General features: G+C 38.0%; 1 protein-coding gene across 1 annotated transcript in view; it reads right to left on the reverse strand.

Moving 5' to 3' along the window:
- Positions 1-3,090: 3,090 nt before the first annotated feature.
- SLC38A1 (solute carrier family 38 member 1) overlaps positions 3,091-17,362 on the reverse strand; it is a 70,804-nt gene continuing 56,532 nt past the window's right edge. The window contains exons 14-16 of the mRNA XM_060777565.2: positions 15,959-16,100; positions 15,758-15,855; positions 3,091-14,437 (exon numbers count right to left, since the gene is read on the reverse strand). Of these exons, the coding sequence (XP_060633548.2) occupies positions 14,342-14,437; positions 15,758-15,855; positions 15,959-16,100 (336 nt within the window). The 3' untranslated portion in view covers positions 3,091-14,341. The remainder of the gene's footprint in view (positions 14,438-15,757; positions 15,856-15,958; positions 16,101-17,362) is intronic.

Genomic DNA, 17,362 nt, shown 5'->3' on the forward strand with positions numbered 1-17,362 from the left:
CGTCACTTCCAGATTTTTCCATCCTAATGTGCTCTATGGCACATGTTGGGGACAGATGTTTGGATGCAAAGCCTTTCAGAGAAACTCCTTATAGACCCCTTGTCAATTTCTATGATATTCACAGAATTATGTGCTTGAAATTCCTCAGAAGACTAAGTTCCTGTGAACCTATTCCTAAACAGACCAAACCAAAGATGGTCCACACATGGAGTGACCTGTTTTTGACCATGCCTCAAGCATTTCAGCTCCAAAAGTTGACTTGTCATTTTCTTTCATCATAATAAACCATAAACATTTGTTAGCAGTTTCTTGAAATGTTTTCCAACTATTAGATATCATTTAATTGGATGCCAAATTGTAAACATCTCTGGACCATTCCTCTGCATCCACAAAGATAGTACTGATGAAAATGCTATTCTGCAGTATTTAAAGAACCTGGACTTCTTGGCTTGGTCCCTTAATAAAGTGCAATGAAGTTCTAACAAATGTATATGGTAGAGTGTGAATTGGAAACATTCAACATACTCCTTCAATGCTTTTTGGCAAACTGAAGCTTTTTATAGGCACACGGACATTTCCTACCTGGTGTTGTGCTGCCATGTTTATGGAAATGAAAGGATGCAAGCTGACGTACATAATGACGTACGCAGAGTTCTTCCAGTGATATCAATATACACAAAACCAGAATTTGTTTCCAAACAGGGAACACTGTGTACTCAAGCATTTTATCTAGTACTACAACGGACAAAACTATTGTGGCTGCCTTTTGAAAAGAAGTCACAACCAGCAAGCAAAGAAACTAATGATCCATGGAATGAGTGGGCGTATCACAACAGATACAATTGTTAAACTCATTCCCACTGATTAAGTAACATTAGTCACACATGTAGAAATAGGCTACCGGAAGAGGCCAATGTTGAGCAGAAATCCTGACACAAGTAATGGAAAAGGCCGCAGCTCTCCTAGATGTGAATGCAATGGTATATATCTCTGCACAGCAACAATGTACAAGCAACTATGCCAGCCATAGACTTAAGTGGGATAATGTATAGTCTCATTTAGCTAACAAGAGAAATTTGTTTCCATGGAAACCATTTTTTAGAAAACAATGCAGGGGATACTCCAATCATGATAGCTTTGCAGTACAATAAATGAACAGTTAATCTGAAAGAAATAAATGATTTGCTGTTTTTACTAGGATCAATATTCAGGAAAAGCAAACAATAAAGAAGACAGTTCTGTTCTTTTCATATGAGCTGAGACGAAGCATAGATGAAGTAATATAATTTAATAAGCAAAGAAAATAAATGTTGAGTCTTCCTATTAAATATTGGCATTAGATGGAGCTTCTTGGCAGGTTTGTTAGAGAAGCAAAAAGTCAAAAGTGAACATCACAAAGGAAGATCATATGGAATCAATGTATGTGATTAAAATCCGAGAACTAGGGTCCTGATGAAACTCAATGACCATGCAAAATAGGGCACTGTTCTGTTGAAACTGCTCTAAGCAGACACATTGCACTAATTAAAATAGATGAGGTAAGCGGGACTCAACCCTACTGAGAGTAAACACAATTAGACGAGGCCAAATTATTGAGAATTTCATGCTTTCAAGCCTTCCCTCCTTTGAAAAGCTTAGATAAAACGATGACATTTTTGATGGCTATACATTTTGCGAAAATGACAGTCTCCATAACTGTCAATGTGATCAACGCTTTTGTGAAAAAGTGAGAAGCCAAATTCCATATGGATTTTTGGAAACCCATGTAACATGCACAGAAACCAGTTTTTGTTTCAGTGATGCAGTTATAGATATGGGAAAATATTTTGGCATGTACATTGGTACATTTGGCATGATGCTGTTTTTATCTTAGATCAGAATTACATCTTCAGTCATGAGAATCCAATAGTTGATTATTGGTAACGAAGAAGTCGTACGTTTCAGCTGTCTTGTCTTTTTGGAAGTTATCACTTATAATTTGAGACTCTTCACAAAAGCATAGAGACATTTAAACTCTTCTGTATGTATGTGTTTTCAAATCATCTGTCAATTATGGTGACTCCACCTTTTCTCTTTCCATGTTAAAGTAGATAGGTGATACTGTGATTGGTTGCTCATCTTGCTAATCTACTTTAGCCAACTCATAGGACAATGATATCTTTGAAGTTGGCATATTCTGAATTTGCAGGCTGTAATATAACCAATGTCCCGACAGGCTCCTCTATAATTTCCCTCCCATTTCTAACAATGGCTTGCAATATGACAAAAAATTTACACACCAGTCCCAGTGGTGTCATAACCCCCCCCCCCCTCCCCAGGAGTTTGTTGAACTGGTGACTGCCTTGATTGCCTTCTCTTAGTACATGTTGAGTATCTCCTATCTGAAATGCTTGGGGCCAGTTCCTGTGTTTGTGTATATGAACATAATGAGATCTCTGGGAGATGGGACCCATGTCTAAACACAAAATTCATTTATGTTTCATAGATACCTTATATTCATAACCTGAAAGTAATTTTATACAAAATATTTTTAATAATGTTGTGGATAACACAAAGTCTGGCAACATTGAAACCAGAAGTGTGGATATTTTTGTATTTTGGAATATTTGGGGGTTTTGAATTCTGGTTTAGCAATGTTCAACATGTATCAGAAATAAAAGGTCTGCAAAAATGTCCTTACTGGTGGGGAGAGAGGATGTAAAATCAGCTATTGTATCCCTCAAGACTGGAGCTCTTTATCTGACCTCCAAGTTCTTGCTTATGGTCACTAGTTGCAATTTAAGGGGTGAAAAGAATGATCTGAGAGCCATCTGAAACTCCTCCCAGCCTGTCTGTATTGGAAATTATTTAGGTCTACCCCAGTGCTGACCTAACTTCTTCATCTTCTTTCTTCTTCAGCAGTTCTATTGGCAGACTGCTTTCAGAAAATAAATTTAAGCTTAAACTCCTGATATCTGGCACAACTTTAAATTAGGATTGCACTGGCCACATAACAAGCATACCCAATTGTCTTATCTTTAACATGAAGAAATAAATCTTATGATATTAGGACATACTTTTCACATTTCCAATCTATATATATAACAGGAATTTCAGAATTCAGAACCTTGTTTTATTTACATATAGTATCATTTATATGTATATCATTAAATACAAACACAAGGAATGATAACGTACAAGCCAGAGCGACAACAACAAAATTACAAATAGTTCTTTTTGAAAAACAAGTGGGTAAATAAGGCAAATATTAACATTGGTTCAGACTTCAAGAATCTGATTTAATCCAAACAAGTGTAAATTCTGTTCATTTCTTAAGAATCAATGACATTTCTTTCAGTACATTCAGTTTTAGTGTTTGCAGCACCAGAAAGAAGAAATAACACAGTAATTTGAAAAGTAACAGTTTAAGCCCCCCCCCCCGAAATTGATGTTCATACTTAAAACTGTAGCTCTTTCAAGTTCTCCATCATAATCACAAAAAATTACCCTCAAAAATCTGAACAGATATATTTCAAATTAGGAAAATATTATTAATATGAAAAAATTGAGCAGGATTATTGTTTTTACTGTAAGGCCCAATTTAGTAGGTAACTGAAAGCATGGCAAAATATTTTATCATTGAATACTTAAGGTCTGGATTGTCCTACAAAAGACCAAACAAAATGCAATTATCAGTGCTCACTTAACATTTCGGTGAACGGTGTTTGTTATATTTCTATATATGGGAACATTTCCTTGACAGTGAATAGGAAAGAGGATAACCCCTATCAGTAAAGAATACATATCACGCCCTCCCTCTAGAATAGTAGTTCTCAACCTGTGCATCCCCAGATGTTTTGGCCTTCAACTCCCTAACAGCTGGTAAACTGGCTGGGATTTCTGAGAGTTGTAGACCAAAATACTTGGGGACCCACAGGTTGAGAACCACTGCTCTAGAAGCAGAAAAATAACTTCTTCATGAATGCAAACTGTCAGAATGACTATCTCTTATTCCTTGTCTATAGCTCACTTTTGATACACTATAATGAATGAGTCTAAAATCAAACCAAAGAGATTGAAGGATTAGCACTGATTCCCATTGTCACAGATATACAATAGCTTCCTCAGGCAATGTCACTGAAAAACCTCAATTTCAAATGTGCTTATATGTACAAGTCTTTTTGGAAAGCAGCTTGAACCAACAGTAGCCAGTGAACACCCAGCAGTATATAATCAGTCATCTTGGTATAGAAATCACCTCTTGGTTTATTTCTTTTCTGTATGGAGCTGTACCATCTGGAGATGAGCTACACCTTGCTGACAGAACATATATATATAAAGTTCAATCGTAAGCCTTTTCAACTCACATAGCAGAGGAAAACTAATATTTGGAGAACTTAATGTCAGTACACCATTGGGCTACATAAACCACACAGTTGGCTTCTTATAATGTTGCTTTCATTGTTTGTGGTCACAACTGGGCACACATAAAGCTCTGGATCACAGTACAGAACATTAAAGACAGATCTTGGACAATTGCCGTTCTACCCCCAGTAACAATGCACAGTTTCCCAAGCTCTAGTTAAAGGGCACTGCAAAAGGATTACAAGCTATTTCCTGATGACACAGATAAATCAACTGTAGTTAGGAATAAGCTCTGGCATTTCATGGGATTGTGCTCTTAAGAAATGTGCTACAATAAACAACGCAGTTGCAGAACCATTACGATTTGCTCTAGGAAACTTTCTTACAGAGTGAAATGGTACACGACAGTGGAAAAAAGGAGAGGGCAGATGTAATTAAGTTAAAAGCTAAGGCGTTAATGCTACTATTCAGATCTGGCTGCAAACACTTTATATTATTCTTACAGATGAACTAACTCAACACCTTTGTTTTTATGGAATACACAACTGCAAAAATAGAAGCATCCTATTTATTTACAAATATATATACATACATACATACACAATAATAAACTTTATTTATACCCTGCCCCATCTCCCCGAAAGGATTCGGGGTGGCTTACAACACAAATGAAACATTTCCTACAGTACCACACACCTGCATAGATTCTTTTTGTTGCTGTGAACAAAAATCAGTCCCAGGGATATATATATATATATATCTATATACAAAGTATGGAATATCAATAAGTCCTTCAACATTATCATCTTCACATTTGAAAACAGAAGGCATTACACTGTGAAACAATGCGAACATTCAGTTTAGAACTATGCACACTACATTCACAAAGTGATAACTTCTGACACCAAGCAGCACTTTCAGAGATACTTATTTTAGAGAGAAGATTTGAGGGTCTTTTAGAAAATCCATCTGAACAGATACATTCTTTTGGGGTTTTATAAGAATGACTTCAGAGTGAAGGACCAAGGAGAGCTAGCTAAAGAAATTCTAGTCTTAAATTTCATCCAGATTGTATTTGGTGCTGAAGCAAAAGTGCAAATTCATACATAGGGGATGAAGAGCATATGCTCCAACACTTCCCCCAGCTGAAAACTGAGATACACAAGGCCAAGCAACAAAAGTCAGTAATGGGGAAGAGCGCATAAAACCACCATTTTAAGTGATTAAGCCCAGGAGTTTATATATATTATATATTGAGTTTAGGAAATCTTGGGAGAGGGGGATCCTAATGGGAAGGCCAAGACTATGCTCCTTCTCTCCTTCTTGCTGGTTTAATTCAACAGTTCAAACTACTAGGTTCTTGTGGGTTTTTTTCGGGCTATAGGGCCATGTTCTAGAGGCATTTCTCCTGACGTTTCGCCTGCATCTATGGCAAGCATCCTCAGAGGTAGTGAGTTCAAACTACTTTTGTACTCTGAATTCAGCTTGCATCAATAAAAGAATGAATGATGGAAGAAAGTGAGAATTAGAAAACTGGGGCACTTTAGAAAGGGGCTGGTAAAACTGGGTGCCAAATGGTTAACCAGCTCTGTCCCTGACAAACCAAGATACTGGATCCAACCCCCATGTTCTTCATTTCTTCTTCATTTGATGCAAAATTCTCCTGTTTTGTATGTGAGGAAATGTGGCTTTTCTCCAGCAGACATCCTACCAAGTTAGGCAATGAAGAGGTATTTGGATCCTTTACAATAACTGTACACTTTTTGTTCCATAAAGCAATGCTTAGGGGTGACCTTCAACATGAATTAGACAGCTGGTTCCAACTACTAGATACACTGAATCAATGGGATTAACACAAATGATGATTTATCATCCTAGCAACAGAATTAATGCATCTGCCCTAATAGGAAAGAACAGATTTAAGACTTTGACACGCTGTCAAAATCTAAGAATCCTGCTGTACAAAACGAACAGTTCATCTAATCCAGGGATGGGCCAAGTATGGTCCATGGGCCAAATGTGGACCTTCCAGTCTGTTTTAGAAAAGCTCTACAAGTCACAATTTTTCTTCAAAAACCCCCCTTTGCTTCAAAATTACCACTAAGGAGACCCCCCTCCCCCAGAAAAGTATTCTGGATCTCAAAGGTGAAAACAAATTTTAATTTACATGAAAATGGCTCAAATGTCAAAGAAAGTCCCTAAACAAAATGGGAATAATGTCACATCACCTAAAAAGTGATTAGGGAACAAAACATATTCGATTTTTTTTGTGGGATAGGTAAAGTGGAGATTGCAGTCCTCCAAAGTCTTGGGGGGGGGGGGGTAATCCAACTTCCTAGCTGTCCATACTTGTCTATCCCTGATCAAATTTCTTCGCCAAGGATGTCAACATGAGACTCCATGCTCCAACAGCAGTAGCATGACTTCTAACATACAGCAGCTGATGAAATTGTGTCTCTGTTTGATGGACTCACCAAGTATCACAGCAATTATATTCTACAGTACAAAAAGATATTTGAGTATCTTTTAGCACCATAGAGACCTGGAGAAGAGGACAGACAATATCCTTTCCTTTCAGAAGAGAAAGGAGAAAAAAGGTTTCACTGCACAGTTTCTTTAGAAGCACTATCCAATGGTGATCAGGTCCGCATGTGACTCACATGTAATGATAAGAGGGCCTGGTGTTGCCCTCTTATCATTCATCCCCAAAGGAGTCAGGAGAGCCCACAACTAGTCTATGGTGGCAGCACTATTCATAGTTAGTGATTAATGGACTGGTACTCATGGGCACTCAAGTGTTTCCATTGTTAACTGTTACTTAGCAAAGCTAACAGTTGTTGATAGATCTCTCCTCCGTGTATTTATGGATTCATCCTTTAAAGTCACCTAAGGCAACCTTCCTGAACCTGGCATGCATTTGGTGTGTTAAAATTACAATTCATGTCATTCCCAGCGGAAGAGAAGTGTAATGTACCAGTTTGGGAAAGGCTGTTTTAAGGCAATAAAACATCACTCCTAGACACAGAGAAAGTGCAGGGAAGCAGCACACTGACATTAAAATAGAAAACTAAGTAGAAAGAATTCTGAATTATTCTGTTTGAAATCTCTCCATAATTTTGTTTGGAATATAAAAATAACCATAAGAAATTCTGTATTTCTTAAATATATGTGACCTAGCTATCACTGAACTTTCACAACATTACTATTAATCCTATATGACCCTAGAGATGTGCTTTTTCTGTGCTCAATGCTTTGTGTGCTATATACTCATTACAAATAATTTGCTAATTTATCTGGAAGCGTGCCACAATATTTTAGTGACTCCTAAGACAGTCACCAAGTAAATTATTTTATCTCATTAGTTTTTAAAATAAAAAATCTAGTGCAAAGCTTCATAAGTCAGATCAAATCCATACACAATTTCCCCTACTATTCTTTGAACCTGTCTATATATTGTATTGTCGTAGGCTTTCATGGCTGGAATGACTGGGTTGTTGTGAGTTTCCCGGGCTGTATGGTCATGTTCCAGAAGCATTCTCTCCTTAAGTTTCACCTCTATCTATGGCAGGCATCCTCAGAGGTTGTAAGGTCTGATGGAAACTAGGAAAATTGCTTTACTTACTAAGGCGATTCCTCGTTGTCTGAGTAAGATTGTCTTCCAAGTTCGGTGTCCTGGCGATGGGTACATAGGTGACTGGGAGCCCTATTCTTGACCTGCATGTTCTCTCGCAGTGAGGGCATCAGTTTCCAGGTGGAAGGTGGTCCCTGTAGGGGGTTGGCTTGATGCGCCTTCCTCTTGACACATTTCTCTCATTCGCCCTCCATTCATGCCTCTTCAAATTCTACAGCACTGCTGGTCACAGCTGACCTCCAGTTAGAGCATTTATGGGCCAGGATTTCCCTGTTCTCAGGTTGGCTTTGAGTCCATCTTTAAATCTCTTTTCCTGTCCTCCAACATTCCATTTTTCATTCTTGAGTTTGGAGTACAGCAAATGTTTTGGGAAATGGTGATTGGGCATTTGGACAACATGGCCAGTCCAGCGTAGTTGATGGCAGAGGACCACCACTTCAATGCTGGTGGTCTTTGCTTCTTCCAGCACGCTGACATTTGTCCACTTGTCTTCCCAAGAGATTTGCAGGATTTTTCGGAGGCAATGCTGATGGAATTGTTCCAGGAGTTGCATGTGACATCTGTAGACAGTCCACGTCTCACAGGCGTATAGCAGGGTTGGGAGGACAATAGCTTTATAAACAAACACCTTGGTATCCCTACAGATGTCCCGGTCCTCAAACACTCTGTGCTTCATTTGGGAAAATGCTGCACTCGCAGAGCTTAGATGGTGTTGTATTTCAGTGTCAATGTTGACTTTTGTGGAGAGGTAGTTGCCGAGGCAGCAGAAATAGTCAACATTTTCTAATGTTACATCATTAAGCTGTATTTCTGGCATTGTAGATGAGTTGGTTCATGACTGCTGGAAGAGCACTTTGGTTTTCTCGATGTTCAATGAGAGGCTGAGCTTCTCATATGCCTCTGCATAGGTGTTTAGAGTGGCTTGTAGGTCTTCTTCTGAATGTGCAGAGACGACATTGCCATCAGCATATTGGAGTTCTATAATAGATGTTGTTGTGACCTTGGTTTTGGCTTTCAGTCTGTTGAGGTTAAACAGCTTGCCATCTGTCCGATAGACGATTTTCACTGCAGTGGGAAGCTTCCCATCAACAAGATGAAGTATCATAGCAATGAAGATGGAAAATAAGGTTGGGGCAGTAACACGTCCCTGTTTGATACCCGATTCCACCTTCAATGGGTCACTTTGGGAGCCATTGCTGTTCAAGACTGTTGCCATCATGTCATCATGGAGGAGCCACAGGATGTTCACAAATTTGTCAGGGCACCTGATTTTTTGGAGGATGGCCCAGAGAGCGTTGTGATACAGATATATAAAACCCATCTTCCAGGAGAGAATGCTTCTGGAACATGGCCATACATCCCGGTAAACTCACAACAACCCACTGTCTGTATATATATGTATTTTTTTAAACTGTTTAACAGACACATTGCTAGGCTTAATCTGGAGACCTGAATTCAACTCCTTGCTTGGCAATAAGCAAGTCATTTTCATTCTTGGCCTCAGCTGTCCATCTGTAAATGGAACTATTACCAATCTACTTCACAGAGCAATTTTGAAGATGAACTATGCGATACAGATAAAGCACTTTGAAGAAGTGATAAATAAGACATTCCAAAATAGTACACATTCCACAAAGAGGCAAAATAGTTACTGAATGGAGCTCATTAAGTAGGTACAGGTGCCCCTGAAAATTTTGGTTTAAAATATACAAGTGGCTGAGTATCAGGATGACTAATGGTTCCAGAATCAGAACTTGATAAAGTAAAGACTTGTAACTGCAAAACATGAGTAATAATGATCCACAAATCATTATATAAAAAGAAGAAAAAAGCTCTCTGTATTTGATAACAGGCGCTAAAGCAGTTGGATGCTAAACCCAATGAGAATGTGAACCAACAGCAGAGAAGCCTTTTCTAACCTAGTACCTTCCAAAGTTTGCAGAAAACCATTCCCATCAATCCAGTCAGTATGGCCAGTAGGCATGGATGACAGGAGCTGTAGCTGAAAATAAAAAAAGGGCACTGGGTGGGGACGATTGCATTAGGTTTCGGCTACCTTTCAAAGCAATTGGTTTCGTTTGATTCCACTTCATCAGAAACTTACCTATTGAGTCTAAATAGCTGACTATACTAGCTGATTGTCTGGACTGCATTCTTAAGCTGCACAATTACCTACAAGTAACTCGACTCAATGGGAGTTAATATACATAAGGACACAGTCTATATCAGTGGCTATTTTCTCTTGACTGGTTCCAAAACAAATCTCTGTGTCATGGGAATCTACAGGAAAACCACATATCTCAATTTTCTGTATTACAGATGTTTACTCAAAACAATGTGTGGAGCTGAGAAACATATGATTGAGTTGATAGGTACACAATGTAATTTACACAGGTTAAATTTCTTCTTTTATGCCTATTTTATCTCGGACCTGCATTTTTATGAACATTCTAGGAAAAAAACACCTGGGAACACTCTGGGAACCTCTAGGTCCTCCAGTATGAGTCTATGTGCAACTTCTGATGGACTACAGTTACACTAGAAGATTCCTAGAGATCTCCACCACAATTCAATAGCCAACCTTTTAATCAAATCCATGAATAATCAAATTCACAAAAATCAGAACCACAAATGTGGTGGGCAGACTGTTATAAGCTAGAGGACCTACGAAATGAAGCCACAAATGGGGAGAAAAGATTACATATTCTTCTCCTTGTGGTGGTGGAAGCTTCTTTTGAGGAAAAAAAAAAGACATTTGCTTCCATGTAACTCAGTGTAACCCAAACAGTTCATGATGTGTGGAACTTCCCCTACTCCTATTACTCATTGGCAGCATAACTAAATTTATATATGTTATACTGTAGGTATAAAGCACCACTATGAATTATGTTCAGAAATGACCCGGCAACCAGTGTAGTGTGGTCTCACAATGGTCACAAAGGTGACTAAAATGAGATTGTAATATTTTGGACATATCATGAGATAATGATGATAAAGTAGAAAGCAGTGGGCAAAGTGGGAGACTGCACAACAAGTAGATTGATTCAATCAAGGAAGTCATGGCTCTGAGTTTGTAAGACCTCAGTAGAGGATATTGGAAGTCTCCCATTCACAGAGTCACCATATGTTGAAGTCAGCTTGACAGCAAATAACAGTAAAGATTAATGTCACAAGATCGTGTTGTCCCATGCTATACTGTCCCATGTCAGGCAATAATATTCCATTCTTAAAGTTTCTCATGTGGAGTGCATTACAATAATCTATATTTCATAGTCTCTTGTCAAAATGGAGACTGATCAGAGCTTAGGAAAGTTAATTTCCAGAATTCAACTAGCTGTGTAAGGAATGTTGGGAGTAGTATTCCAAAAAAGATTTTTTCCCAAGCTCTAGGATATGCCTGCACTAGGATATGCCTGTGGCTCTTCAGATTTTGTGGATTCTTGACCACTGACTCAAGAGTTGGAGCCCAACATCTGGAAGGCCATTTGTACAGGGCTGCTTTAGGATTATGGTGAATGAGTACAGACAGGTATATGGAAAAAAAACTCTCTTTTTATCATTTTGAAGAATGAAAACAGAGTGGATATAGAATAATAGACTCACAGAGTTGGAAGAGACCTTGTAGGCCATCCAACCACCTGCCAAGAAGCAGGAAAATTGCATTCAAAGCATCCCCGACAGATGGCTATCCAGCCTCTGTTTAAAAGCCTCCAAAGAAGGAGCCTCCACCACACTCTGGGGCAGAGAGTTCCACTGCTGAACAGCTCTCAGTTAGGAAGTTCTTCCTGATGTTCAAGTGGAATCTCCTTTCCTGTAGTTTGAAGTCATTGTTCTGCATCCTAGTCTCCAGGGCAGCGGAAAACAAGTTTGCTCCCCGAATGAATCCAAAGGAAAAAACAGCAATGGTCAAGGAGATAGGGAGTTTTAAAGGATCTAACAAATTAAGTATACTACAAACTAAATAGTGTGATACACCATCCTGAAAAGCCAATGCAATTCTAGGCTTGATCATCAAGGGCATAATATCCAGATCAAGCAAAGTAATAACACCACTCAAGTTTGCACTGGTCAGACCACATGTGGAATGTTATTGTTTTGTGCCTTCAAAGTCATTTCCTACCTATGGAGACCCTACAGTGAAGCTATCACAGGTTTACTTGGCAGCATTTGCCTTTGCCTTCCTCTGAAACCCAGAGAGTATGATGTGACTGAGGTCACCCAGTGGGTTTCCATGGCTGAATGGGGATTTGATCCCTGGCATGAAGAATCATAGTCACCTTTGTGTTCAGTTAAAGAGGATACTGACGAGCTGAAATATGTCCAGAGAAAGGCAGTTAAGAGTATCAAAAGTCTGAAAATCAAGCTTCACAAAGAATGTCTGAGGGATATGGGCATGTTTAACTTGGAGAAGAGAAGAGTGAGAAGTGACACAATAGATAGTTTAAGTATCTGGAGTGATGTCACATAGAATATGAAAAAACTTCATTTTTGCTGCTATAGGGACTATGATAGACACCAATGGATTCAAATGATAAGAAAAGAGATTCCACCTAAACATTACAAATAACTTCTTTACTGATGGAACAGATCAACAGTGGAGTTACATGCCTTGAAGGCTGATAGAAACTCCATCATTTGGGATCCTTAAGCATAAGTTAAATGGTCATCTTTCAGCAGTACTTAGTTGTGCATTCCTACATGGCAGGGGCTTAGACTACAAGGCCCTTGTGGCCTATTCAAACTTTCCAATTCTATGAAACCTTACTAATTTAGGCTTAGCTTTAGTACACAGTCATACGTGTACTGCTTTAGGACTTAAAATTGTTGCCTATCTGTAGCCTGCATGAAACGTTCCTCCTCACTTGTTTTTCAGTAAATTAATTTTCTCTCCCTACCTCTCCAAGATGGTTTACTTTTTAAACACATGGAATGCTTATGTATTGTGCTTTTCGGCTAATTCAGCTTCATAACCATTGCTTTGTAGAAGCAACTTTGAATCCAACTTTGAAATGTCTAATCCAGGAGCAATGGATCTTTGATTTTCCAGATGCTTATGCCCCAAATGGCATGGTCAGCGGCAAGGAATTATGAAACATTAAAAACAGCTGGAGAAGCAAAGGTCTAAGCAATCCATCCTTTTTTTCTTACAACAATTTAAGACATTATCAACACTGCAGCTTCTGCTGGATTCCAGCATTCTGCAGTTGCTAGCAATTCACGTGACCAAAGCCTTTCTGATCATTGTCTCTCTGATCCACAGTCTGTAAATATTATTTTTTTAAAACGATAACTCCCCAGGATTCCCTACCTTCTGTTCACTGGCTAGTAAGGAGCCACTGATCACGCTGGTTGAGGAAACGTGAGAGCTATAGTCCAAAACTTAACTGCCAAACTCTGACTCAAACATAAACCATAAACTTTTTCTGAAAAAGAAAAACACCAGGTAATATATATGCATTAACTTCCACGGATTAATACAAAATGTAATATACAAAGATGATTCTCTTAGGGTGAACTACTAAGGCTAAATTGTGTACAAGCTTTGTTTACCAATATCAACAAGCTTCCAGATTTGACTGGTTACCAACTACTAAGTTATGTATCAATTTACCACATTGCTATACCAGTACAATTAGGTAAATGCAAAGTTACCTAAAAGGACTGAGAACTACATCTGATTAAGGCTGGCTAGTTGATCTTAAACTGAAAATGAATTGAGGCATGAACTTGCAAGAACAGATTGAGTATCCCTTGTCTCAAAATGATTGGAACCAGAAGTGTTGTATTTTGGATATTTTTTTTGGATTTTGGAATATTTACATGTACACAATGAGATATTTTAGAATGGGACCCAAGTCTAAATCCAAAATTAATTTATGTTTCATATACATCTGGTAAACATAGCCTGAAAGTAATTTTATACACAATTTTTAATCAAGCTTGTGCATACACAAGGTTTGTGTACACTGAACAATTAGAAAGCAAAGTTGTCACTATCCTAGCCACTGATGTGGACACTTACGGATTTTTGAATTCTGGATAAAGGATACTCAATCTAAGTATAGTATCCTACTTCCATTATTTTTGTAATAATAACCACACACAGAGTACCTATTACTCATGAACAAATTTGTGAATATGTAGAATTGTAATAACCACAATCATAAACTTACTACTGATCCAGTAGTTTCTGAAACAGAAAATTGAGTGAAGCATTACAGTAAAGTGTCTGTCTCCAGCAGGAAAACATGGGCTGCTAGTATTTTGATGTCAAAAAATGAAGAATGGGATATACTGACAAATGGGCTGGATCAATTTTGGTGAGTAGCAAAATATACATGTTTTCTTCTCAATGTCTCAGTGGCCTCAGTCAGCAGTGTCTCCTGAGTGTACCCAGTCGTAGATGACAAGAGGAATGCTGACCAGGGAAAACAATATTCCCAGTGCCAAAAAGAGAGAAGCCTAGAAACAGAATTACAGAATATTTCAGGTAACAGAACTTCTTTGATAAAGACTTAAACAAAACAATAACAGACTTCAAAACCAAACAAGATATCTCAGGAGAAGACAGGTATGTGCTCAGAATCAGGATTTTTACCAGTTATTCATGAAGATCTGCATCATGTTCTGTGATTAAAGCCTTTGATGGCATTTCCTTTAAAAGTCATATTATTTATTGAATTAAAATACCATTTGAAGACAGAAGGCACTCTCTGCTAGAAGTCATGAAATTAACATCATGTGGAATGGACATGATTGTGATCCCTGCATCCCTACTAGCCCTGCTCCCCACTTTCCAAATATTGGAAGACATCTAAATGTATTATTATTATTATTATTATTATTATTATTATTATTATTATTCCTGCTCACCCATCTGATTGCATTTATGCAATCACTCACAGGAGTCAGACTTCCCTCACCTTATTTTAAGATTGCAAGGTAGATAGAGCCAACAGGAATTACAACTGGATAACTGTGGTGGACATGGGCTCACTCTGTGAGTGAAGCATTATGTGATATGAAACATGTGGTGGTGGAGGTGGTGAGGAGGTATTGATTCCACAGGGCACAAAAAGTGAAGAGTCTGGTAATGTTTTTCCAAGATTCCTGCACCAAGTTTTATTACATCTAAATAATATCTCAATAGTTAGGAACACCTCCTGGGAATTGGGTTTTTCAGTAGTACAAATACTTCAAACCCAAGTGATCTTGGAGATGTCATCTTTTTATTACCCAAACTTTTTATTACCCTTTTAATTTCTAACTTACAGAAGACTCTGGGTCCTTCCAACTCAGAATATCAAGGCAGAAAACCCCACAATCTCTTCTTTGAACTGGGTTATCTAAGTCCACATTGTCATACATTTTAGTTCAAAGCAGATAATGTGGGATGTTTATTCAGCTGTGTGGAAGGGGCCTCTAAGATATCAACACACATTTTTGCGAGCATGAATTTGTCCCATCTTCACTGAAATGATCTAGAATGGCAGTTCATACTGCAATTCAATTTCTGTACTGAGGCACACACGGGGCTCTTTATGGTGGTGAAAATATTTTCTTTGATATTTTATTAATTTTAAAAAATGTACAGTTTTTCACACTTTAGGGGAGATTATGATGGTAAAGCCTGAAACCTCTAGCGACTGAGTCTAATTACTAATCCCAATTCAAGTATACCTTTTGAATAAATTTATGAGTGATGAAAGAACACTTAACTAATTCTCACTGATTCTAATTAGGACTGACAATTAAATTTAAGTTCGAGTTCAGAAAACTTACCCAAATCCTCTGAATCAGTTTTGAGCCATCTTGGTGGGTGATTTTTAAATAGAGTGAAGATGGGAGAATAAAGATCAGCATGTTGGCAGAAGTTACCCCTGTGAAAACCAAACACATGCATTTTGTTTCATTTTGTTATAATAGACAAGAATAGACAGGAAAAAAAATATATAATAATGAAATGTAATTAGAATACTGTACCTACAACTCCAAAAATATCCTTCATGGAAGGTATGAAAATGACTAACAGATTAATAATCATCAGAAGGATCAAAGTGACTACAATGTGATGGCCTAAGTTAAATTTGGTTTTCCTAGCGAGCTCAAAAATAGAAGAGCGTACCTGTAGGAAAAGAAGGATACATCTGTCAGGCAAAATTTGCATAGAGAAGCTATCCTGCTCATCAATTTCTACCCTCCCTCTGGCTCTGTATACTGCACTTAATTTTTTTTTCTGGCCCCAAAGTTATTCAGGAGAGTGTATGTGACTGTGAGTGAAGTGGAAAGTGGGTTTAGGAAGAAAAGCGTGTATTTCTAGCAGATGCTATTTATTGCAGCTGCAGGCTTTTTATGTTAGCATTGTTTGCTTTAGTGTCAGAATGAATTATTCTTCTGCCAGGGTTGAAATTTCATCTTTTCTCTCACAGAGCCTAGCAAATCATACTTCTTGTGATGAATCAAACAGAAAGGGGAAAGGATAGAAATGGTTAGCTACATCAAACTATGTAATTTTCTTTGCTTTCCAATGCCTATCTGAGCCCACACTAAGATGTAGAATGGTATCCATTAAGGGTGGAATGGTTAGCTTCACAGAAACTAAATCTTGCATGTTATCTGGTGAACTTCCACATTCCTATACCAAGCTTGGCCTTTTGGAAGATAATCTTGGAGACCATAAACTCTGGACAGTTTATTCTTGCTGATTATTATTTGTCATATTGTTGTGTGAAGGAACAATGCAAAGTGTGAGCAGGTGTAAAGAAGTGTGAATCAGATTAGTGTGCATTGACTGAAAAAACTGAACACTGAGGTTATAAAGAAAGCTATTCTGTATTATACAGATTTCTGTATAATAGGATATGAGTGGGCAAAGAGATGGGAAAAACTTAGCAGTTTTGATGACTGAAAATGATGATTATCTGTCATCCTGTCAGAGTTTTCCTTCTGAATTTAGTTGAAATCCTCAAGGATCTTATATGTGTGCAAGCATATGTATGTGGATTCCCTTCTTTGATATACAGGCAGTCCCCAAGCTACAATCAAGATAGGTTCAGTAGGTTTGTTTTTAAGCTGAATTTGTACACAAATAAAAATAGGTTCATTTTAAAGTGTAACCAGCCCATATCCACACACACACACACAATCTACCTACCTACGTACGTACATCTTTTAACTTTGGATAGCATAGGAAAGGGTTCACACCCTTGTGGTGTTTGTTTTGCTGCCTGTACCCCTATTCAGAATATTTTGCCTCACTTTCTGTCCCTGCAGTAATTGGATTTTGAAAAATTTGGCTTGCTGTGGAAACACGGATTGGGAATAAAGCTTCAGTGCAGTCATCTTTTCCCATGATAATTCTTTCAGGAATGAATTTCCCTTTGCAAG

The sequence above is a fragment of the Anolis sagrei genome, chromosome 5 (genome assembly GCF_037176765.1).
Source record: "Anolis sagrei isolate rAnoSag1 chromosome 5, rAnoSag1.mat, whole genome shotgun sequence".
Classification (NCBI taxonomy): Eukaryota; Metazoa; Chordata; class Lepidosauria; order Squamata; family Dactyloidae; genus Anolis; species Anolis sagrei.